The sequence below is a fragment of the Ambystoma mexicanum genome, chromosome 6q (assembly GCF_040938575.1).
Source record: "Ambystoma mexicanum isolate Mex_15411 chromosome 6q, UKY_AmexF1_1, whole genome shotgun sequence".
Lineage (NCBI taxonomy): Eukaryota > Metazoa > Chordata > Amphibia > Caudata > Ambystomatidae > Ambystoma > Ambystoma mexicanum.
In genome coordinates this window covers 991061245-991086864 of record NC_090937.1, presented here as the reverse complement: position 1 = coordinate 991086864, position 25620 = coordinate 991061245, and the positions used below count along the sequence as shown (strand labels likewise).

The 25620-nt window shown below is 46.7% G+C and overlaps 1 protein-coding gene across 1 annotated transcript in view; it reads right to left on the bottom strand.

Annotated features, from left to right (window-relative positions):
* The window catches only part of CFAP96 (cilia and flagella associated protein 96), a 321028-nt gene that overhangs the window by 240616 nt on the left and 54792 nt on the right, over positions 1–25620 (bottom strand). The window contains exon 3 of the mRNA XM_069631516.1: positions 3804–4023. Within this exon, the coding sequence (XP_069487617.1) occupies positions 3804–4023 (220 nt within the window). The remainder of the gene's footprint in view (positions 1–3803; positions 4024–25620) is intronic.

The window sequence follows — 25620 nt, the reverse complement described above, 5'->3', positions numbered from 1 at the left end:
TTGACCCCCTCAAAGAAATTATATGAAGGGGCGGTTTACTGGACATGTGTGCGCCCAATGTCCCCATTTCGGGATATGTGACGCTCTACCGCCCTTGACATCTCAAAACTTTTTTGGTGTTATTATTATGAGAGGCATGGGCCCTCATGCCCACTGTCCCTCCCATCATCCCCTCCCACCCAACTCCTGATTCCTATACACTTTTGCCTGCTACAACCTATAAAAAATACCACCAAAGAATGCAGTGCAATGTCTTTCTGACTGGAGGAATGGGGGGTATCCCCATTTCATTTATGCAGGTGGAATAACAATCCTAGCTAATGTCCCTTACATCACAACTAACCGCCCCCAACAACCCTCTCCTTCTAGACTCATGATTCTTATTTTTTAAAAGTTTTATTATTTTACATAACATCAAGAAAGCAAAGCAAGAAACAAGACAAATAAAGACTGCAGTACACCCCACCCCATACTTACACCTGGCATGGTCATAGGCATCCCCCCTCAGCCAGCAGAAAGGTCACATGGGGGCCCAGAGGTTTTTTGGCCTGGCGGGCGGGTGAATCGCGGAGCTGTACTCATGTTTCATAACAGTACAATATGTCCGACCTCCACTGGTCATATGTCGGAGGGCGACCCCACCCGCACACCATGGCTACCGTTCTTTTTTGCAAGCGCCAATAACACGTCGAGGAAACTCCTAACATGCTTCGGTGAATATTTTGTGTACCCCAACAAAGTGACTATGGGAGAAGATGACATTTCCTCCTCAACAATCCCACAAATGGTGTCGTATACCCGTGACCAATAAGCCTGAACGCTTGGGCAGCTCCATGCCAAATGCATGAAAGTGGCAGGTGAAGTTCCACATCTCTGGCATTCATCAGGTGTCTTGGGGTGGGGGGAGTGGAGGGACCAGATGGACCTATGAAGGTCAGCTGCAGTTAAGGAATACTGGTGAAGAAATGTAAAATGGTTCTGCTTAAATCTACTACAAACAGCGACCTCTGCGTCGGTCCACAGCAATACAGCCAGGCCTCATCAGGAATGGGAACCCCCAAGGCACTCTACCACTTACCAGATTCCTGATTCTTATACCCCTTTACCTGGTACCGGCTTCCGGTGTGTAGGAATGCGATGGGATGGGGGGTATCCCCATTTTGTTGATGCATGTGGAATAAATCATAGCTAATGACCCTTACTTACATCACCTCTAACCCCCCAAACGCTCTCCTTCCAGACTCCTGATTCGTATACCCCTTTACCCACTACCATCTTCTGGTGTGTAGAAATGCAATGGGATGGGGGTATCCCCGGTGTGTAGGAATGCGATGGGATGGGGGGTATCCCCATTTTGTTGATGCATGTGGAATAAATCATAGCTAATGACCCTTACATCACCTCTAACCCCCCCAACGCTCTCCTTCCAGACTCCTGATTCGTATACCCCTTTACCCACTACCATCTTCCGGTGTGTAGGAATGCGATGGGATGGGGGGTATCCCCATTTTGTTGATGCATGTGGAATAAATCATAGCTAATGACCCTTACTTACATCACCTCTAACCCCCCAAACGCTCTCCTTCCAGACTCCTGATTCGTATACCCCTTTACCCACTACCATCTTCTGGTGTGTAGAAATGCAATGGGATGGGGGTATCCCCGGTGTGTAGGAATGCGATGGGATGGGGGTATCCCCATTTTGTTGATGCATGTGGAATAAATCATAGCTAATGACCCTTACATCACCTCTAACCCCCCCAACGCTCTCCTTCCAGACTCCTGATTCGTATACCCCTTTACCCACTACCATCTTCCGGTGTGTAGGAATGCGATGGGATGGGGGGTATCCCCATTTTGTTGATGCATGTGGAATAAATCATAGCTAATGACCCTTACATCACCTCTAACCCCCCCAACGCTCTCCTTCCAGACTCCTGATTCGTATACCCCTTTACCCACTACCATCTTCTGGTGTGTAGAAATGCAATGGGATGGGGGTATCCCCGGTGTGTAGGAATGCGATGGGATGGGGGGTATCCCCATTTTGTTGATGCATGTGGAATAAATCATAGCTAATGACCCTTACATCACCTCTAACCCCCCCAACGCTCTCCTTCCAGACTCCTGATTCGTATACCCCTTTACCCACTACCATCTTCCGGTGTGTAGGAATGCGATGGGATGGGGGGTATCCCCATTTTGTTGATGCATGTGGAATAAATCATAGCTAATGACCCTTACATCACCTCTAACCCCCCCAACGCTCTCCTTCCAGACTCCTGATTCCTATACCCCTTTACCCACTACCATCTTCTGGTGTGTAGGAATGCAATGGGATGGGGGTATCCCCGGTGTGTAGGAATGCAATAGGATGGGGGTATCCCCATTTCGTTGATGCATGGGGAATAAATCATAGCTATTGACCCTTACATCACCTCTAACCCCCCCAACGCTCTCCTTCCAGACTCCTGATTCGTATACCCCTTTACCCACTACCATCTTCTGGTGTGTAGGAATGCAATGGGATAGGGGTATCCCCGGTGTGTAGGAATGCAATAGGATGGGGGTATCCCCATTTCGTTGATGCATGGGGAATAAATCATAGCTAATGACCCTTACATCACCTCTAACCCCCCCAACGCTCTCCTTCCAGACTCCTGATTCGTATACCCCTTTACCCACTACCATCTTCTGGTGTGTAGGAATGCAATGGGATGGGGGTATCCCCGGTGTGTAGGAATGCGATGGTATGGGGGTATCCCCATTTTGTTGATGCATGGGGAATAAATCATAGCTAATGACCCTTACATCACCTCTAATCCCCCCAACGCTCTCCTTCCAGACTCCTGATTCGTATATCCCTTTACCCACTACCATCTTCCGGTGTGTAGGAATGCGATGGGATGGGGGGTATCCCCATTTTGTTGATGCATGTGGAATAAATCATAGCTAATGACCCTTACATCACCTCTAACCCCCCCAACGCTCTCCTTCCAGACTCCTGATTCCTATACCCCTTTACCCACTACCATCTTCTGGTGTGTAGGAATGCAATGGGATGGGGGTATCCCCGGTGTGTAGGAATGCAATAGGATGGGGGTATCCCCATTTCGTTGATGCATGGGGAATAAATCATAGCTATTGACCCTTACATCACCTCTAACCCCCCCAACGCTCTCCTTCCAGACTCCTGATTCGTATACCCCTTTACCCACTACCATCTTCTGGTGTGTAGGAATGCAATGGGATGGGGGTATCCCCGGTGTGTAGGAATGCGATGGTATGGGGGTATCCCCATTTCGTTGATGCATGGGGAATAAATCATAGCTAATGACCCTTACATCACCTCTAATCCCCCCAACGCTCTCCTTCCAGACTCCTGATTCTTATACCCCTTTACCTACTACCTTCTTCCGGTGTGTAGGAATCCGATGGGATTGGGGCTATCCCCATTTCGTTGATGCATGTGGAATAAACCATAGTTAATGACCCTTACATCACCTCTAACCCCCCCAACCCTCTCCTTCCAGACTCCTGATTCTCATAGCCCTTTACCTGGTGCCGGCTTCTGGTGTGTGGGAATGTGGTGGGATGGGGGGTGCCCCCATTTCATTTATGCAGGTGGAATCACAATGAAAGCTAAAGCCCGGGCATCTTTCCCAAGCAGTTACAGCACACAGTAGCTATGGAAGAGCCAGAAGGATCGAGGCTTTCATATTGTAAAGCACATTTTGCCCCATCCTGCCGCGAGACCCAGTGGCAGGGTTTCATGAAAGAGGCAGCAGTGCATTGATTCTTACCGCATTTTCTCTCCATTACTCGGCAGGAAGGCTTTGCCCACGTTTCTCTTAGATTCCTGCATTCGAAACTGCCGCCTGAGTTTGGCAGGATCTGAGTAGCCCTCGTTTTCATAAATCCTCATAAACTGGGAGTCAAAGTAGCCTGCTTGGGTAGCGGCTTTCAGTTTCGAGCCTCCTGGGATCATCTGCCTGTTTTTGCTTGCAGCTTCATTGAATGGTCCTAAAACATTTTAATAGTGTCAACATGAGGTCATATAAATCCATTCATGACATTATTATTAATAGTATTATCATTATTATTTATGATAATTATATGCATGCGTTCAAGATATCTTAATTTACTGATGCTACAGTGTCTAGTCTATACAATGAAAACAAAAACATATCTGTAACAAAAGACATGGCATAGAGTGGATGTGTCCTAACCACATTTTACATTCTGCTCAGATGCTGCAGAGGACCCCTTAATTATAGGAGAGCACATTTTACAGCCCCTAAAAAGGCAGCCGGCACAAAGGAAAGTATATGTGCTTCATTATAAGTATGGTGGTAACGGTAAAACCATGGGGCATTTTAAATACCTATTATTTGTAAAAAAACAAAACATCGAATGATGAGTTGCGCGTTTGCGTTCTTCAAGTGCTGGACCAAAGCGTGACGCAAAAAAGAGCATTGCGCTTAAACTGATGCACACTTTGCCATGCTCAGCCCGTGGGCCCGGGAAGGCCTTTCATGTAAGGCGGGGAGAAGGGCGGGGCATGGGATGGCAAGGATGCACAGTGGGATGGGGCAGTGTGCGTGGGTACCCCTGAGCATGAGTGGCGGGAGGAGAAAGAGCAACCTTGGCAGGGCGGTCTTTACTAGGTGGCTCTCTACAATGTCACGCTTATAATAACCGATCCTCTCAAATTGGGTACTTCCATGCTTTTTTGGTTACGGGGGATCGGCTTTCAAATGGGAAGAATTTCAAATTCAAAAAAATATAGAAGGAAAGCTGATTACCCCTCTCTTTGCCCAGATATTTTGGATAGGTGACACTTAAATTAACCTTTAATCAATAACGGTTAATTTATTTTCTCCACCACGAACATCTTTTTTTACACTATAACAAATAAACAAATAACATAATGGCCCCAGCTAAGCAATTATATAAATGTTAGGCACCTAGACACCCACCCAAAGTTCTAAAAAGCTGCATCTAGCCTATGCTGCTTTATCTACTATACAACCGATCTCAGCACATGCTAAATCTCACATTGCACAACCTGCTTTTGGCCGCTGTGCCTTGTTCTAGATAATTATCGCTTCTAACCTAATTCTATCACTGCTACTGGCGTACTTACTCTGAACTAGTTTATGATTATACTGCATTTGCCCCACTGCTGGATTAGCCTTTTTTTTTAACTGCTACTGTTGTACTTACTCTGAACTAGCCTCTGATTATACTGCATTTGCCCCACTGCTGGATTAGCCCATTTTTTGAACTGCTACTGCCGTACTTACTCTGTACTAGCCTATGATTATACAGCAATTGCACTACCTACGACAGACTGGCCTAGTTCTGAACTACAAACGCTTTACCTTTACTGACTAGTCTATTTGATCTGCCTCACCTATGCTGACTAAGGGCCTCATTACACGGACGGCAGTAAGGGAATAACGGCACCGGTAACCGAATACCGGTACCGCTAAATTCCCAATCTAATTACGACCCGGACTTGCCGCTATTAGTGCCACCGGTAAGTACGGTGCCACTAATAGCGGCAAGTCCGTGGGCGCGCGACCCCCAGGTCGGAAATAGCGGCATGGCGCTAATAGCATCCTGTCAGGGCTGGGGCAATTGGCAGTGTTTTGGGGGTTCTGGGGGGAGTTAAGGTGGCCCTAGGGTGTCCAAACAGCTTGTCCAGGCGTGTTCTCCTTCCATTTTGCAGGAAAAAGGCCCAAGGAAGGAGAACCGCTCGGAAACTACATTGCCCAGCAGGCCGTGCGCTTCACGGGCCTGCTGGGAGGAAAAGGACCACACGCGCGCTACTGCGCATGCGCGAGCCGCGCCCAGAAAGCACCGCTCGCAATCCTGACCACCGGCAAGAGAAGACGTGTGTATCTCGAGCTCCTGCAGGCACGCCTACGCGGGGCACCGCCCGCCAACTTAACCCCCGGCCCCGCGTACCTGAAAAGCTAAGTACACGTCTTTTTCCTAGAACAGCTGATTTATCCCGTCGGAGGGAAACGCGCTACGCGCAGTGGGATTAATGTGTAGAACAATCTCGGAAGCACGAAAAGACGAGTTAAACAATTTGCATGCAGAGCATGAGTACTAACCCAGAGTTGGAGTTAGCTTGGCGGTGAAGCAACCGCACCTGTAACAATCTTTAACCCTTTAGGGAACGTTCGTTAGGAACGACATTTCGCACGCACGTGCACTGACTTTGGCGGGAGGAGAAAGAGCAACCTTGGCAGGGCGGTCTTTACTAGGTGGCTCTCTGCAATGTCACGCTTATAATAAACGATCCTCTCAAATTGGGTACTTCCATGCTTTTTTGGTTACGGGGGATCAGCTATTTTCAGCTTGTTGTTTGATCGGATTGGTGAGACGTATCACGCCCATCAACACGAAAAGGCCAAAGGACCTAGGACTCCCACAGAACCCAGAGCTAAGTGTTTAGCACCTCGTGTGCATGTTTTTGTTTGCTACTCTTGCACAGGGTGAGGTGGGGAACTTGTGATCTGCATATTGGTGGGGAGTTACCACGATATGAAGTGATGTTGGGAGGGTTTGCCTTCATGAGGAAATGAGGGAGAAGTTCATGTTTGAGAAGGCAGTTTGAAAACCAAAGCAGCACTAGAGAATATCAAACCTAAGGTGTATATTGGTTAGAGGCTCCAAAACAAAGGCCTTCCATAGGAGGAATTCTGAGAGAGTGATGGTTGTATGAGAGTGTGTGAGGGCGGAGCCACTGCCAACAACCATCAGCAAGAAGGGCACTGGAGTCGAGGAGCATGTTTCCCTAAACCCCCTTGCCCATCCATTGTGATTCCCTAAAACCTCTTTCCGGTTATCCTGAACTCCCTCTACCCATCCACTCAACGAACCCTAACCCTCTTTCCCCAGAGGGTTGCGGTGGCCTGCGGTTTCCATTTCCCAGGTGCCAAGACCCAATGGGGAGGGAGGAGTTTGTGCTGCCTCTGCGCCTGTCAAGAGGAGTGAGGATCTGACACATCCCATCACAAGGTAGGCGGACATGGCAAAGACCCAAAAAACCCTTACCGGCATGGCGCAAATACCGGCATCGCGAACCACGCGTTAAGAAACCCGAGCAGTGTTTCCACCTGCCACAGGTGGGCACATCCAGCACAGGTGGAGGCGATGGAGACTGTGGCAGCACAAAAGAGCACACCACACCTCTTCCCACACAAAAATGCTTACAATACTGCCCGCATTACATGGGCTGGAGGACATGATTGCAGTGCAGCAGCACCAACAAAAGGCAGCACAGAGGAGACGCAGGAGGAGGAGGAGGAGGAGGAGTAGGGCAAGACAGGTGCATCAAGCACCACCAAGGCACCCAGAAATACCACAGAGCCAGCCACCAATCTCCAGGATCCAAGCCAGTCCATTGAACCAGACACCTGAGCACATACAAACCCTGTACCGTCTGCACTGGGATACCATCACCATAATAGTGGATAAGATACATGACGACAGCGTGAGACTCATATAGACATCAGAACTGCAATCCCCCCTCTAGTGCAGGTGTTGACTGTGCTCCACTCCCTGGCCACAGGCTCGCAGCAGCATAATGTGTGGCAGATACATGGCATCTCACAACCAGTATTCCCATGCACGCCGAACCAGGTACACAATACCCTCCTGAAGCTTGGACATGAACACATATTCCTGCCACGGACTGGCCAGGACATTGCAAACACCAAAATATGCATCTATTCACTTGCAAACATCCCAAATAGCATCGGTGCCAGCAACTGTAGCCATGTGGAATTGGTGGTCCTACATCACAATGAAGTAGTCCATAGAAACAGAAAATATTTACACCCAATCATTTTCCAAATGGCATGTGATGCAAACAAGACAATCACACATTGTTGTGCCAGACATCCCGGATCAACGCATGATTCAATGGTCCTGCAGAACTCAACCATACCAAGCAACATGGAGCGACAAGCTGGCCAACGATCGTGGCAACTTGGTGAGTAGCAGGCCATGCACAGGGGGGTGTGATTGGGGGGGGAGAAAACGATACACCAACTGTGAATTGTCTGGCGTGCGTGGGACAAATAGTCATACAGATGTACTTCAATGTCCATTGGGTGACTTCACAATGTACCTGATAAGACCCCACATGAAATACGAAGCTGCACAACATTGCATACATTCCAACATTTCAAAGATGACTCATCCATCCACAACCACATTTCACATCATGCCACACCACATAATACACAAATCATCATCTTGCCCTCAGGACAGTCATACAGAATTTGGGCAGCACAACATCATTACCGCAATGTGCCCTAGAAGACAGGCAAAGGAATCACCCCTAGCCATGGCACATGACCACAAACCCATAGCACCACTGAAGTGATGCCCCGCAGCACAGCAACATGGATGTAGGGATGGCTGCACACTGGCATAGCGGTACAAAATTTGCCTGGGCCCAAGGACACCTGAGGCCTGGCCTCAGCCAGGACATTTCCATTACTTGCAGAGGCATGTTTCGGGCATGTCAACTTGCATGGTTGAGCCCAGCTTTGTACATTGCAGTCACGCAGATTGTCTGCATGCATGCTGTCAGCTTCCAATCACAATGCAAAGAAGACATGTGTGACATGTACAGTCCACAGCAGGGTGGCTGGTAACAGGAACCCATTCTTCACCCCATAAAGGCAAAGCCGGCTATCCCCTGAAGAGGTAGCACCTAACCCCTGTATGGAACCCACAGAACCAGTAGGAAGAGGACAACAATATTGCACATACCTGTACCTGCGTCGTGATGGAGCAGGCATTCGGCCTCTCCAACACACAGCTCTGGTGCCTAAGAGTGCCGGGTGAGGCTCTCCTGTACGGCCATGACAAAGTGCCGAAGATAACCATGGCATGTGTGATGCCGGACTAAACTTTCATCAGACGGAATGTGCCTATGCCACCTGACATGCAAGCGCCAGATGAGGATGATGTGGATGGTGATGAGGATGGGTCAAAAGGCCCGCAGGGACATGCAAGTGGCAATGTCTAGGAGGGACACGATGTGTGTCAGCATCTGATGTATCAGATTCCATGACATCCAAGTTATGACTATTATGGATGCAGATGGGTATTACTGCCCTGATGCATGTGGTCAGTGCCACAAAGAACCATCTCCCCAATACAGTACACACACACAATGATGAATACCAAGCCTGTGTTTCAACTTTTCAACAGTGTATTGTGAACAAAAGACAATAATTAAGTGCATGGCCCCAACTGTGCAAACGACTTTACCACCCTCCCCCACAACACTCCCAAGAACACCCTTACCCCTCTCCCCCCACAACACTCCCAAGAACACCCTTACCCCCCTCTCCCCACAACACTCCCAAGAACACCCTTACCCCCCTCCCCCCACAACACCCCCATGTGAGCCTCATGGTGTGAACGTGTCCTTCTACACATGTGCCACCTAGTCCTTGCTGGCCCCAATTGTCAGTACCTCCTCCGCCATTTGGTGGTTGGGATGTGGTGCGCCTCAGGTTGCGCGTTTTTACGGTGACCGCTATTAGTTTAGTAAGAAGGCGGAGGTGCTATTAGCACTTTGGTCGAATCCGTTAATGGACTTTTTGAGGGCTTTTACGACATCGCGGTAGGAGCATTACCGGCATGGCGCTATGCTCGTGTCCGCGTACTCGTAATAGTCCGCAGTTTGCGGGCTCTTGCGAGGACGGAGACGCAAATAATGCCATGCCAGTAAATGCCTTTTTTTACCGCACAACGTGTAGTGTAATGAGGCCCTAAGTCTACCTAGCCTACATCTGTCCATTCCATGCCAGACTAGCCTATCCTGTGTCCACAGTTACTGCCACATTCTTCTGTGCCTATGCTGATCCTAGTTGCCTATGCATTTACTGTACCTAGCCAGCACTGCTCCTAGTCATTTATGCCTTGCTGATCTCATTGCCTGCGCCTCTGTTGATTTTAGTTGCCTGTGCAGTTAGCCAGCACTGCGCCTATTCATCTGTGCCTATGTTGATCCTAGTTGCCGATGCATATACTGTACATAGCCCGCACCGCTCCTAGTCATTTTTGCCTATGCAGATCTTAGCTGCCTGAGCTTATACTGCTCTTAGTCACCACATCTATTCTGAGCCTAACTGTAGGACTCCCGTGACAGCACTATTTATTCCGGGCCTAGCTTGGTGACTACTGCGCCAGCACTGTCTCTAGTCATCTGTGCTCACCCTAAATCAGGTCATTAGCGCACAGCCTGAATATAGCTACCCTATCCAGCCTGACCCTTGTTGACATACTTTAACCAACTTTATATGTCACACTTACCAGTAGCTAACCACCCCACTCACAAACCATGTATATACCTGCAATTTACACTGTCCTACTGAGGACTATCCTACACTTATTTAATACACTAGACCTCATCATGCTACATACTCTGCCTCCACCAGTGTACGCGACCACCCTTAACAAACCTACCAACAAATACGACTTGGTCACAAAACCATGTAACTTCTCCCAAAGAAACCTGAAACTTCGTGCCAGACTTCCCAAAATGTAGGAACCTCTAGCCAAATCCCTACATCCGTTCTCCAATAACGTATCCAGAAACCCAAGAGGCCCTCAGACTATTACCAAAGCCCCCTCTCACAAAATAACTAACACCCAGCATCCAATCCAGCTCAACAGCCGACTCACTCAAGACCCTTCAACACACCCAAGACACCACCATAACACCCTGGTACGTCCTATGGTGGCCACACTGACTGGGATAAGAGGAGCGTTAATAAATGCCCACTCTATGGTGGCACACGTCACACAAATAGCCAACCTACTCCTAACAGAAAGAATTGACCTCCTCGCCATCACCGAATCCTGGCTTCACTCAGCAGTTGGCCCAGCAATTACGTTAGCCATTCCTGAGGACTACACTCTCCTAAAAGTAAACCGCACCACCTCCCGAGGCGGCGGCCTTGTCATAATTGCTAAAACCTGCCTAGCAATGAGACTCATGTCTTCACTAAATGTAGACTCTTGCGAATCCCTGACTGCCAAACTGACCATCTCGGACACCCAGACCATATTTATCCGCCTCATTTACAGACCCCCAGGTCCTCTAGGCTCCTTCGAAGAAGATCTCACCAATATCCTATCCAACAACCTTAAAAATGCCACACCATGCCTTCTCCTAGGAGACCTCAATCTCGGCTTCCAAGACCCATTGGATCCTAACGCTACACAGATCAACGATTACCTTGAGGAATTAGGGTTTACCAAAAGGTAACTGGCGCCACACACACCAAAGGTAGAACCCTTGACTGCTTAGCGGAGCACAACTGCCAGACATTCATTACCTCTATAATACCCCTGCCTTGGTCTGACCACCATCTGATCTCCTTCTCTTTAGATGCCACAACCCCCCAACATGCTGACAGTATAGCTCCTGCCATACCCACTAGAATTAAAAAGAACATTATAGCTGACAAACTCATTCCATTGATCCTTCCTTCCCTGAACTCTCTCCCTGCCCTCACAAACCCTTTCACATTGATTGAAAAGTACAACAAAGTAATGCTATCTGCTCTAGACACAATGGCACCTTTGAAAATTAGAAAGTGCAAACAGAAAAAACATGTGAATACATGGTTCTCTCTTACCTAAAAGCCATTAGACTAGAGAAATGTAAATGCGAACAAATATGGAGACTAGATCCGTCCGATATGAACAAAAATAACCTCATCAAATTAGCCTCACTGTACAAAAAAGAAATAATCCTTGCCAAACAAGAATCCTACTACCTAGGCATCACCCAAGCTAACTCAAATACCAAAGAACTGTTTACTATTCTTAAAGAAATAGAAACACCTATCCAAGCCCCAGACACCTGCCTTAAAGACAACAACTGGTGTACTAGCATTCAGAGCGCTGTAGACAAGATAACAACCCCCCACGCGAAGATTAACAATAAAAAAGACTCTTGCCTCCATGCTCCTATTCCCAATAAAATCACTGCCTCTATACCCCTGAACCCCCCTCTTCCCGCCCCTCCCATGCCACCTACACCCCGTTTCAACTTCAAGAAACTATCCACCATAAAAGTGGAAAAAGTTATCTTACCCTTAAACCGTCCAACTGCCACGGCGACCCTTGCCCAGCACAAATCATAAATGATGCAGCACAGGGCCTCTCCCCTTTCATTACCAAGCTTATAAATGCCTCTTTCTCCACTGGCACCATTCCCAACAATCTGAAACAGTCATGGGTCCTCCCACTTCTAAAAAAACAAACACTCGACCCGTCCATTCCCACCAACTATCGTCCCATTACCATAGTTCCGTTCCTGTTGAAAATTCTAGACAAGGTGGCGTATCTACAAATCCAAGAATATCTGCAATGCAACCACCTTCTAGGAGTACGCCAGTCAATTTTTAGACCTCAAAATGGAATGGAAACTGCACTAATCGACCTCAAAGCACAAATAGACATCCTGAGAGACAATGGCAAAACAGCACTATTAATGTTACTTGATCTCTCAGCGGCTTTCGACCTGGTTGACCACAAGACTCTCTGCTACCACTTAGATTCTGCCACGCACTTCTCACAAGAAGCTATAGGATGGATTCAATACTTCCTCGGCAACAGAACTATGCCGGTCTTCTGACCCTCAGCAGCTGCCGACCCGATACCCATCACCTGTGGTGTGCCCCAGGGTTCTTGCGTCTCGCCTACTCTGTACAACATCTTTACAAAGCCCCTTATTGATGATCTAGATGGCCTGGGTATCACCTACACTAATTATGTGGATGATACACAGATCCTCATCCCGCTGTCGGGAGACTACAACAAGGATTTGGCCTTTGTGAATAGAGTGTACCTCATCATTCAGGCATGGATGGCATCTCATGGTCTATGCCTGAATGATGACAAAACGGACTCCTCATTGTCGGTACCACGGCTAACCTCAACAAACTGGGCCACCCCAACTCGAATTTCATAATAGACAATAACAACATCACAGTAGCCAAGGAAGTCAAACCCCTTGGATTCTATTTAGATTCTACTCTCACCTTCAAAAACAAGTAAACTCTATGGCTTCAGCTACTGCTTATACCTGTAAGCTAATTAGAGCAGCTAAGCCCTTCCTTTCGCCTAACAACTGCATTACCCTAGCAAGAGCACTTGTACTATCCAAATTCGATTATTGTAATGCCTTATATGTAGGGAGCAACAAATACATCACCAATAAGATCCAGATCTTACAAAATAATGCCCTGAGAGGAGCCCTAAATATTCCCAAGAAAGCCCACGTATCCGAATTTAGAAGATCCATCAACTGGCTTTCCATAAAAGACAACATTTTCCTCAAAACAGCTTCCCTGCCCCACAATACCTTACGTCTAGATTCTTGAGACAATCCTGCAACCGTCCCTCGAGAACAGCCACCGCCAACCTTCTTCTAGTGCCTAGATTTAAAATGCACAAAGACAGGTGGAAACAGTTTCCCGGTCAAAGCCGCCCAAAACTGGAACTCACTCCCACCTACCTTAAGGGAAGACTTACCCTACCCACGCTTTAGATCTAACCTCATCCACTGGATCAAGGAACACGATATCTGACCCCTACCATATCCTGCTCACACCACCTGCCACTGTCTGTATTTATTGTATTTAAGGTACTTGATGTTTCCTGCCTAATATGTTTAAACTGCATGTCGCCATAAAGTATTGTAATCAAATGTATTGTAATGTAATGTATTTTAACTCTACATATACTTTTACAGCAATGTAACCTAAGCTGAACAACCCTCTTTATGTTTTTTGCGCCCTAATAGCCACGGGTCTGGGGCGCATTATAAATAAACAAACAAACAAAGAAAACAAACAAACATACATTTATTTTGTATTTTCACTTGTACATAAAAACAAAACATACTTCATGATAAAATACAGAGCAATGAATCATAAATTGAAACAAAAGTGGGGTTATTAAACAGGTTTGTGCTTTCATTCTGCAAATTAATAATTGGTCAAAAAGCATAGCAAAAAAAGGGACTACTACACAAGTGCTATCTTATTTTCTGATATATATCCCTTAATAACACAGCCATGAATGTCATCTACATATCACCTTAATCTAGATTTGTAAAAACACAGGCTGACCACAAATGGTCTCCAAAAGAAAGAGACTAGTTAATCATGGTCTCTTGGACAGTCGACATATGTTTCGGCCATATCATTAAATTGGGTGCTATCTCTAGCACTCTTTTTCGAGTGGATTTCGTGGCCTTCTTCAGGACAGGAACATTTCTTTTTTTGGAGAATCGATCATATTTACCCCTTTGTTATCACAATGATTGTTGCGCTTATTTTTCAGAGAAATCAGACAAGAGCACAAACTGTCAAGTGTAATTATTTGAATGGCTTGATCAGAGGAGAATTATTCTGCCTCCATTCATATCTCCCTGGTGGCCCAAGTTCATGTATATGGTGCCAAAAAGTCTGGTTTCTTTTGTAGAACTTCTCACAAAAGTTTAGCCAGTAAGTTCTTGTAAAAAATCATTGCTGTGGCTTTTTACGTGTAGAGGCTGCACACTTGGCTGCTTTCATCAAATGGTCCTTACCGGCGATCCTATTTCCTATTTCTTAACATTCCGGCTCGTCTTGTTGTTCCTCATTTGAAAAAACTGCGTAATCAGCTTTCCTTATATATTTTTTTTCACTCTTATAATAAAGACATTTAGACATAGAACCGAATTGCGATCAAATTGGATATTTACTACATAGGGTACATAGAGGGTACTGTATGGAGAAAACATTCCATGTAGAAAGTGCAGCATGTGGTAGTCACTCTGTGCAGTACTTTCTGTGTACTGCATTCAGTAATTCCCCCATGCCATTTCAACTCAGAATTTGATGGCATTTTAAAAACAGGCTTGGTTTTACTCTTAGCACCATAACGACGCTAAGTTACTTTTTTTCGTCCCCACCTCACGCACCATTGAGTGCAAATCATATAGGGAACGTGCATGTTTGAGAGATATCAAGTTGCAGACACTGCTTGACTGCAAAATTCAAACACAAGGAGACATATGATATTTGTTGTCCAACCATAAGGAACAATGTTTAGCTTTCAATTATTTGGTGCTTTTCAGATCTCTACACCTTATATGCCTCTCCTTCGAGTTCTGTAATGAAACAATACAAGTATAAGTCAGAGGATCACTGTTTTAGGGTAGACGTTTAGAAGTTCAAATTAGACATTTATAATGAAGCAATATAAAATGGAATGGCATGATACTAGTCCTACAGCAACCCCTTTCTTTAGACATGCAGCAATTTCTTCTGGTACTGCAGGATACAGGAGAACATTTGTACAGTATAAAGGGAAACCAATTTGGAAGCTCAAATGCACGTGTGCCACATCCTTTGTTGGCAGTGTTTTACTTGTGGGGGTGTTTGCCAGGGCTGACGCTGGCACTTATTTCTCAGCACTGGCACTTTTTGTCTCAGACTCCCATTCATTATGATTTGCTGTTTTGGCAACTTTATTATTTTAAATGTGAGTTAGTCATAGTCACACAACCAGCAACAACAGTGTGCATAGTGACTACATGTCTCTTCATCCCTGGGCCGCTCATTGATATTCATGAGCCTGATGAGCCATGCTGGTACTGCTATGCTGGATGCCCATTTTCACGAATAACTATGTGCTGAAAAGTAAACGTAATGGGTGCTTTGGCCGGCTATGCCCACGCAGTGGTCTAGTTGGCCTTCATGGCATTGCTGCTGTTCCTCTATAATACCCCGCTGCTGGATGGGTGTCTCAGGCATGTGGTGCAGGCAGCAGCAAGGCAGCCATGGTACCAGAGGGGAACTGCCTCGATCAGCCAGTAGGCGGGCATGAGACCGTCAGTAGTATGGATGGCACACATGGCTGTAGCTCGGCTGTGTATTTTCAGCTGGAGACACTCAACATGCACATACACATGTTAACCTGGAGACTGCCCTCTTACTCTTCTGGTACAAAGCCAGCATGGGGTACGTTGATACACAGGTGTGTACCAGGCCACCGACTCAGTAAGTCTCAAACACACACTAGCAAGTGACTTCATTCACCAGTGCCATTAACAGGGCAGAGGGGCACCAGGCGCAGAGTGGACAAAAACAGGACAGTCACCAGCCAGCATCACCACCATAGGGGAAAGGCCTCTACTGAGGAGGTCTACCTTGCTGTTGCTGGGGAAATGGAATTGGATAAGGACTGCAAAACTAGATGTCCCCTAGAATGTTGGACACGTGTCAGGTGCACACACTTAAACAGACGTCCATTTATGTCCCCCCCTTGTTTGACACAAAAGAAGCAGTTTAACATCCCAAACACTACATTGTGCCTTTGCCAATACCCAAGGTGGCCACTACGCTTTCATTCGAAGTGAGAATTCATCACATCTAGTGACAGGCATCTAGTAATTAAAGTATTAAAGTAGACTACAGCAAGTCAATGTTCTGGGATAGAATGTAGTAAGGATAGACCCTTCTTGCTGCATGACTTAACCGTGCATCCAAGTGGCCTGCTGTAGCTGGGTGAGCAGCGATTTTGGATACAATCAGCTACCTTCTTCTCTACATAATAGTCTGTCCGCGGAGGGCCAGTTTCCAGCAAGTACTGTAAGCGATTTTTTTTCAGACCTATATCTGCTTCCCTTGCACTTCCAGCAATAACATTTCTAGGTTATAGGTCATACATTTGAATGGCCCTTTATTGAGAATGGGCTATTTTGGCCATTTATTTCTGTTTGGGAGTTTCACCCTCAGCTCCCTCAGAACCCCTCTCCCAGCCTGGACCTACCCCAATGCCCCCTTTTTCAGTTTGCTATGCTACTACCCACCACATAAATTCCTTTTCCCAGCAGTCTTCCTGAATGGTGGGTTCTCGATGGATTTCTCATATTGGTGACTGCACTTCTGCAGTGAGGCGACGGAAGCATTTCATTATGTCCAGGCAACCAGATCCCAAGACACTTCATGTAAAGACCAATGTTCCCTCACGACACGTGGCAACATGAGGGCAATGCATTTCCAAACCTCAGGACATTTTAGTTTTCACTATAGATATATTCCAAAGAGAATAAAAGGAGCCACTTTGTGGAAGGACCACTTAACCAAGGCAGCAACCATCATTATTTGAACCCTTGAAATACTGAATGACCAACACTCTCCTATGATAGATTACTGAATAGGCTTTAAACACTGATTAGCTAATCGCACTAGAGGAAAACCATGATGTGGTACCATATCTACTAATGGTTTTCTCTTGAGTGCATTAGATTCTTCCAAACATCAGCAGCCATCTTTGCCATTGAAGATGTAACAGTCAATTGTCAACCTTTTCTGCAATATCCTGAACAACTATTTAGTGCTTATAGCTTCTGCTAAACCTACTGGCTTATCCTGTGATATGCCCTGCATATTGCATCCTTCATCAGTATACTTTTCAACCACATTTTCAATCTACCCTTTCTTTTGGGAGCTATACCTACATAATTCAAATACACTGTAGTTCTTCCAAGTATAGAAAGTGGTGAATTATTGACCTATATTTCGTGGTACATCTTTTATAAAGATATTGAAACTCATAAGTGCCAACATTATGGACTGCAACCAAGCTGGTTTTTACTCTGGCATGAGGACGAAGTCAATGGCTGAAGATGTCAGAAGGATTGTGGACAGCAGAAGAATAAGAATACTGTTTCCACTGGACCTCTCTGCCACCTTCGAAACCATTGATAATGTCATTATCCTGGGATGTGTTCACCAGTTTGCCATCGTAGGTTTGGCATTCTCTTGTGCACCCCCTTCTAAAGAAGCCCTCGGCCGATCTTTCCTCTCTGGCTAACTATCGCCTGATCTCCATCACTCCTTTCCTGGGCAAACTCTTGGAAAAGCTGGCCATCTCCCAGCTTAATCTACATACTGAATCTGTTGGTTGCCTCCATGACCACCAGTCTGACTTCAGAGTTGCCAGAAGTACGGAAACTGCTCTCCTGAACATCTGTGAAGACTTACTCTCCAATCCTGACTCTTATCTCCCTTCTGTCCTCATTCTCCTTGATCTATCCTCTGCTTTTAACACCGTCAACCATGCCATCCTGTTCAGTCGTTCCGGGACAAACTTGGTATTACTGATCAGGCCCTGGCCTGGCTGACCTCCTTTCTCACTGACCGGCCCTCTCAGATCCAACTGGGGTCTTTCCTCTCGTCTATCCCTCTCTCTACTTGTGGTGTTCCCCAGGGGCCTAACCTCTCTCTCTGGCTCTTCAACCACTACCTGGCACCTCTTGCCACTGCATCGCTACTTTGTGCTCCAATTTTCAATGTTATTCGGATGACACTCAGCTCTCTTTCAGGCTCTCCTAAGCCACCTCTGCTTCTTCTCTCATGCCAGACTGTCTGGCTGCAATTCAGGAATGGGGTGCCAATAATAATCTCTGCCTTAATGCCAGTAAGACTGAGATCCTCCTCATTGGGACACTCGCTTCCTCCTTTCCTCTCTCTCTCTGGCTGCACACTCTGGGCCCTCTTCTTGCTTCTTCCTGTGAGGCTAAGAACCTTGGTGCCATCTTCGACTCCACCCCTTCCTTCTCTCCTCACGTCTCTAAGAAGTCAAACTATCAGCTGCACCTCCTCAGAGGTATTTTTCCTTTTCTCACTTTCTCCCAGAAGCTGATTGTCTCCAGAGCTCTGGTCCTCTCTAGGCTGGACTATTGCAACAGCCTCTTTCTAAATCTTCCTGCCTCTACTCTTCGACCTTTACAATGTATCACGAACACGACTGCAAGACTTGTACTTGGCCTCAAGCCCAAGGATCGTATCTCTCCAGCTCTTTAATCTCTTCACTGGCTCCACGTGGCTGCAAGGATCAAGTTCAAGACCCTCTGCATCGTCCACAAGGCTTTCTGGGGCCTCTGACCGCTCTACCTCTAACTTTCTCTTCCAAAACATCTTCCTTCTTGAGCTCTATGCTCATCCACCTCCAACTCTCTGAGGGTCAGCCCTTCTCCAAGCAGAGAGTTGGAGGCAGATCTATCTCCTTGGATGGAGCCTCCCTCTGAAACAGCCTCCCTGCCTCTCTCAAACTTCAGCAGAACCACCTCTGGTTCCAGAAGTAACTCAAGACCTTCCTTTTCACTTCTGCTTTCACTCTTCTTCTCCCCTGCTGATGCACCCGACTGCTCCGCGCACTGGTCACCTGGTCACCCTCTGAACTTGGGCCCAGGGTCCTGCATGTCCAGTTTCCCTTGCACTGCCCCTGGGCTCCCCAACACTTAAGGGTCTGTATCTGCAACCCTACAGTCCCTTCTCTCTGCACTTATGAGCCACCCGCTGGCTGCCCTTAACTGCACTTCCCCCTTTCCCTCCCCCCTGGCACTTCTCCCCTTCCCTCTTCCCTGCACTTGCGCGGTCTGAATGAAACAAGGCTTAGTAAGATCGTTATTTTGTCCTCCCTTGTTTCCCCTTCTTGTCTTGTCGCGCCTAGAAACACTTGTGTACAGGCACATTATAAATGCCACATTATATAATATCATTGGCCCGTATTACAGCTTTTCTTATTCTGAATCCTTCCCAGGTCCGTGTGCCATTCCACATGGAGCTGCCATCTCTTCCCTTATTTCTAACTTAAATTTCCTGCCTCTAGCCAAAAGACTCTATTCTCAGTATAAAATGGTTTACACCTATGATGATGACACAAAGATTCTGCTCCCGCTCAACCAAGATATGAATACATTTTCAAACACCTTCACACGGATAAATATGTAGGTACATGGTAATTTTACAAGTCAGAAATTCTGGCTGTTACCACCCTGGCATTATGTGGAATCCCAAACTGTCTGAATGTTCTTGGTCCATGCCCATCAGTTGCTAATCAGATGTGAAAAAGAGGTATACACACAGATATCCAATGTACCCGAATGCCACAGATAAACAAAACAGCTGGTTCTTGCTCTGCTCAGATGCGCAGCCTGGTGCCGTTTTCCCACTTTCGACAGTCTGGCATAAGTACCCCCACCTCCCTGGATTTCTGTCACTACAACACTCACTCTGCCATGCTTCTTCAAAGCTGGCAAGGTTAGATGATGTTCAATCATGATCATTCTGAGGTCCATCACACTCGGCCACTAAACTCCTTATAACTGCCTTAGTGCCCCATGAGTCAAAGAACTTGATAATCGCCTGTTGCCCTGCACAAGATCAGTCATAGCCTTACTTCCAATGAACCAGTTCCTGTACTCAACCCCATCATTAATCATGCTACAGCAGACGATGGTACTATCAGTAACCGTCTTCACCTTACTCCTCTTATTCCTCTTATAGGGATTCCACATCTATTCCTGCTTGACTCTCCTTTACACTTCTCTCCCTCTCCTAGCTCATCCTACATCACTTTACAGCCACAAGAAAAAGGCCTCCACTGCCCGCCCCCTTACCGCTCACCACCTACCCCATTCACTCTGGGCTTAGGTAACAATGTCTCTGTGTAAAAAGACTTCCTTCCTCACTGACCACTTTGATCATCACTACCATTAGCTTGTGGTCATGGCTATCACCGTAACATGAACCATCCCACATCACACGTGCAACCTCTATGCAATACATTCAAACTCTAACACATTCTACCACTAACCTAGAATGATCAATCATGGGGGCAGGTTGACATCCTTATAAACAAGTCTGACCCATCTGCATGCATTCCAGCCTGTTACTTTTACCCCCCCAATCATTATCTCAAATGGGAAGGCCTCTCTGCCCCCCATTCCCTCTTTGAAAACCATAATTATCTTGAACCTTTACCCCTGACACACCTCACCCCAATCCTCTAACTTCCTAAGTACCACTAACACTGCCCACCATTGCAGGATTGTATCTAGTTTCTTCTTTAATGATCTTTCAGTTGATTTTGAGACTGTTGACACTCTCCTCTAAACCTGCTATGACTTTGGCAGGCCCAAGTGAAGAGAAGGCCTCACAAAGGGTTTAGGGCTGTTCCCAGCCAGGTGCACCCTGACAAGGGGGTGATAGCTATTCGTATACTGGGGTTTTGACCGGGATGCAAATAGTCTAAATGCTTTTTTCCTGGGAGACTGGCTGCACGCATCTTCCAGGTGGCCAATCAACCGTACAAAAAAAGAATAAACATGATGGCCACACCATCTATATATAAAAGAAGAAGTCCTGACTGGCTGACTGACTGACTGACTCATTCAACGCCCAGCTCAAACCGTTTAACCAAGGAACGTGAAATTTAGAAATCACATTGCTTTCATGACATAGGCACTCACTAAGGAAGGATTTTGGGAAATCCGGTCCCTAAGGGGCCATAAAGAGGGTCGGGGGAATTTTGACTGACTCATTAACGGCCAGCTCAAACCATTTAACCTTGGAATGTGAAATTTGGAAGGTACATTGTTTTCATGACGTAGGCACCCACTTAGCAAGGATTTCGGGAAATTCCGTCCCTAAGAGGGTCAAAAGGGGGTGTGAATTTCTTTGAGTATACCTATTCCTCAAAAATAGAAAAATGTTACAGATGTGAAAATTGGTATTTAGATTCTTCTTGAAAATTAGAGAAACACATGTTTTACCATTTTCCAGAAAGAAGGGTGGAAAAGGGGGGTGAATTCTTTTTCAAGGATACTCATATCTCACAAACAGAAGATGTTAGAAAACTCCATTATAAAGTACGTTTCCGAACTGCTTCTTCAAATTGGCAATGGGGAGCATCCAGTATTTGAGAGCAAAATTATCATCCCTTCCACAGTCGTCAATTCCCTAGCAGACTTCACATCCAAAATTTACCTTGACATAAAAAATGTAATGGAGAAATGTACAGAATGGTTATGTGAGCATGCCATTTTAATACCAAAGAACAGCATGGCTACCGTAATCAATAAGATACTTATTCATTTTTTCGGAGGAGACCAAATGGAGAACAAATCTGTAAACTCAGTAATTCAAAGTGATGACACAGTCCACAACCCCGTTCAGTTCTAGAACACAAGCTTCTTCTCAAAGTGGGAGCACCTGTGAGATTATTGCGGAACCTCAACCCACCTAAACTCTGTAATGGCACCAGATTGCGAGTGAAAGCTCTCCGCAGAAATGTGATTGAGGCTACAGTGCCAACGGGTTCTTGCCAGGGGGAGTCTGTGTTCTAAGGAAGGCATGGTATCAAACGGTGAAGACAGACATGTGATCACAGTTCAAGGGTGTTTATTGAACTTCAATGGGTTGTTTGAATGCCTATATAAGCCTAAATCTAAGCTACGACCATCAAATAATAATAACGCAGTCCTAGTGGAGTCTTTGTCAAAATAAAAGGGCCTATACTAATAAACCTATTGCCAATCCTTACTTCTAAATACAAATGGTGTGGGACAATAGTGTATGCAAAAAGAAGAGTGTTCAAGAAATAATAGTCAGGATAGTTGAGCAGTTGGCTTCCCTTGCCCACGTTTTCAGCACGGGGCAAGGCGGCACATTCGAGCTTCGCACACACTCTGGCTTCTCTGCCACGAGGATACAGTTCAAAGCATATGTATCAAGGCCTTCTGCCAAAGCCTCTTTCCTAATAACAGTCTCTTATTGCAGAGGGCCTGTCGGAACAAACAAGCACCAAAGTTCCTTTCTTATCAGGATTTTCACATTCACAAGTTCTTAACACAATGTTCACAATTGGTCTCCTTCGTTTGGGTTCAGACAATGGATCTCCCTCGTTTGGGCTCAGACCCCTTTAACACAATGTTCACAACTGATCTCCCTTGTTAGGGCTCAGACTATGGGTCTCCCTAGTTTGGGTTGGGAACCCTTTTACACAAGGTTCACAGTTGGTCTCCCTAGTTCAGCTGCCATCGGGAAAACAGTTCCCTCGTCTGTTTTGCCTCACTCAGAGTGTGCTCTTGTCTTTTATGCATGTGGGGACGTTTTCTTTTTTTTAAAACATTTTTTATTTTAACTCGCACAGGGTACAGCTTCTTATCATCATCTTTACAGTGTTATCATCACCATCATTCAACTTCTTTGCATATTGGGTTCACTTTACATTAATGATTACAATCCGTCTTCTTCTCTGCCACATTTATTGGCGAGATATTGCCTGCATCTGCCCCATATGTCTCTGGGGCGGGTTAGCATGGGTAGCACACCGGCATATACTTTCTCACAGTCATTCGCCCATGTCATATCTTTCTTCCAATCACTCCTTGTGGGTGGTTCTTTACATTTCCAACATATTATTATTACCTGCTTTGCCAGTAGTAGAGTAAGATTGAGTAGCCTGCACCATGTGGGGTTCATTTTGCGCACCGTTCCCAACAAACACACACCTGGATCCCATTCAACAGTCTGGTCTGACATCTCATCCAGTGCGTTGCACATGTCTGCCCAGTATTCAGTTAATTGTGGACACGACCATAGCATGTGTAATGTGTCTGCCTCTTCGGTCCCACATCTAGGGCACTTCACATCTGCCGTAGGATATATAGTCTTCAGTCTTGCCAGGGTGTAGTGGGTTCTGTGTACTATCTTATAGTGTATCAGACGGTATTGTGAGTTGCAGGATATATTCTTCGTCAGTCCACACAATTGTGACCAGTGAGTATCCGTAAAGGTGTGCCCTAGATCATGTTCCCATTTCCCTCTTGCGTCTGAGGTCGGCGTCTCCCTGGTCGACAAAGCAATTTTGTACAGTGTGGAGGCAGATGTCTTAGTTGCGCTTGCGGTGTATATATATATATCCCAAGCCCGGGTGTGGCTGCGGTTCCATTGGGAACGTTTCCCATGTGTTTGCCATAGCAGAACATAGTCAGAGATATTGTAGCCTCTGTAGAGGGTTATCCCCTACGGTCGTCTTAATCTCTTCCCAGCTGACTAATTGTTTCTCAGAGAATAGGTCTCCGAAACAATGTATTCCTCTGTCTTTCCAGTATGTAGCAAGTGTTGTATCTTGCATCGGGGGAAGGTAGGGTGCGTCCCACAATATCATGTTCGGGTTGTATAAAACCACGTGTCCGGGGCGACCTGCCATCCTGGTCCAGGCGTTACATGTTACCAGTCCGGGTTAGTGGTGTTATCGTTTCTGGTTTTCGCTTTGGCCGCTCTGCGTAGGAGTTTTGTTGAGCCCAGTGTGTGTCTCGATTGTTGTATGTGGTGCATGAGGGCCATCATTTATCCAGTGTACCACATACTGTGCCTGTGCAGCGAGGAAGTATAATTCAAAATTAGGGGCGGCGAGTCCCCCTTGAGCATATGGTTTGGTAAATCGCTGCCAGCTTATTCTGGGCTGGCCGTTCCATACGAATGCTGAAGATGCCCCTTGGATTTTGGAAAAAAAGGATCTTCCCGGCTATACTGGGACTGTGTTGAATAGGTAAAATAACTTGGGTAGCATGATCATCTTAATCAATGCAAGTCTGCCCATCAGCGAGATTGGGAGGTGCTTCCAATTGTCATGCCTGCGCCATGGGCGCCTACATTTACGAACAATATGGACCTTATGTCCCATTTGCGAGGCTTTAACTACACTTACCACAATGCACTTGGCTATAACCATCTTTTCCTGGCCATTCCTATTCGCCATCTTCGGAACTACAATCCCCGGGGTTCTCCTCTGCTTCCACCAGCTCAGGAACAGAAAGGGAGGTGGCCGATTGTCTACAGGTGTGCTTAGCCAGGTGCGACCAATTAGCCTGCCTCTGTGCTGGGCTGGGCGGTATAAATGCTGCTGCCTGCAGGAGCTCAGTCTCTTGCATTAGGAGTCTTCCCGGCACCTTGTTGCTTTGAGCTACGGATCTTGTTTGCGGTTCCTCCTTAATCCGGCTTTGGATCCAGTGACCTGCCGGGCTCCCTACATTGCAGCTGATCACGCTCTGCTGCCTTCCAGCCTCCGCCCTTGCCCTGCCGGGCTCTCTACATTGTAGCTGATCACGCTCTGCTGCTTTCCAGCCTCAGCCCTTGTCCTCTGGGCTCCCTGCTCTGCAGCCTGCCTCACTCTGGCTGCCTACAGCCCTTGTCCTCTGGGCTCCCTGCTCTGCAGCCTGCCTCACTCCCGCTGCCTACAGCCCTTGTCCTCTGGGCTTCCTACTTTGCATCTTATCACGCTCCGCTGCTTACTACCTACCTTTTTCCACTGGGTTCTCGGCCTAGCAGCCCTCTACAGTCCTCTGCAACCTTCTACGGTCAGCGGCCCTGTCCCTCAGGGCTCAGTCCTTGCTGCCCGGCCCTTCTGGGTTCCTTGCCGTGCAGCCTTCTTTATTCTGCTGCCCTAAGCCCTTTCCCTCTGGGCTCTCTACCTTACAGCCCTGCTCCTGTGGGCTTGCTCATTGCTTTCCTGCTCCTCTGAGCTCTCAACCTTGTTCCTTACTGTCCTCTGCTATCCAATCCTGTTACACGACTTTCCCTTCATTTCCTTCTGCTAGTTTGCTATCAACCTCCTTTTCCTGGATTTGTCTGTAAGTATCTTCTCTTGTACTGTTTGTAGACCCTTTTGTACAGAGCTTGTCTGTTGGTTCCCATCAGTCAACCTCTGCCCCTTCCCTTG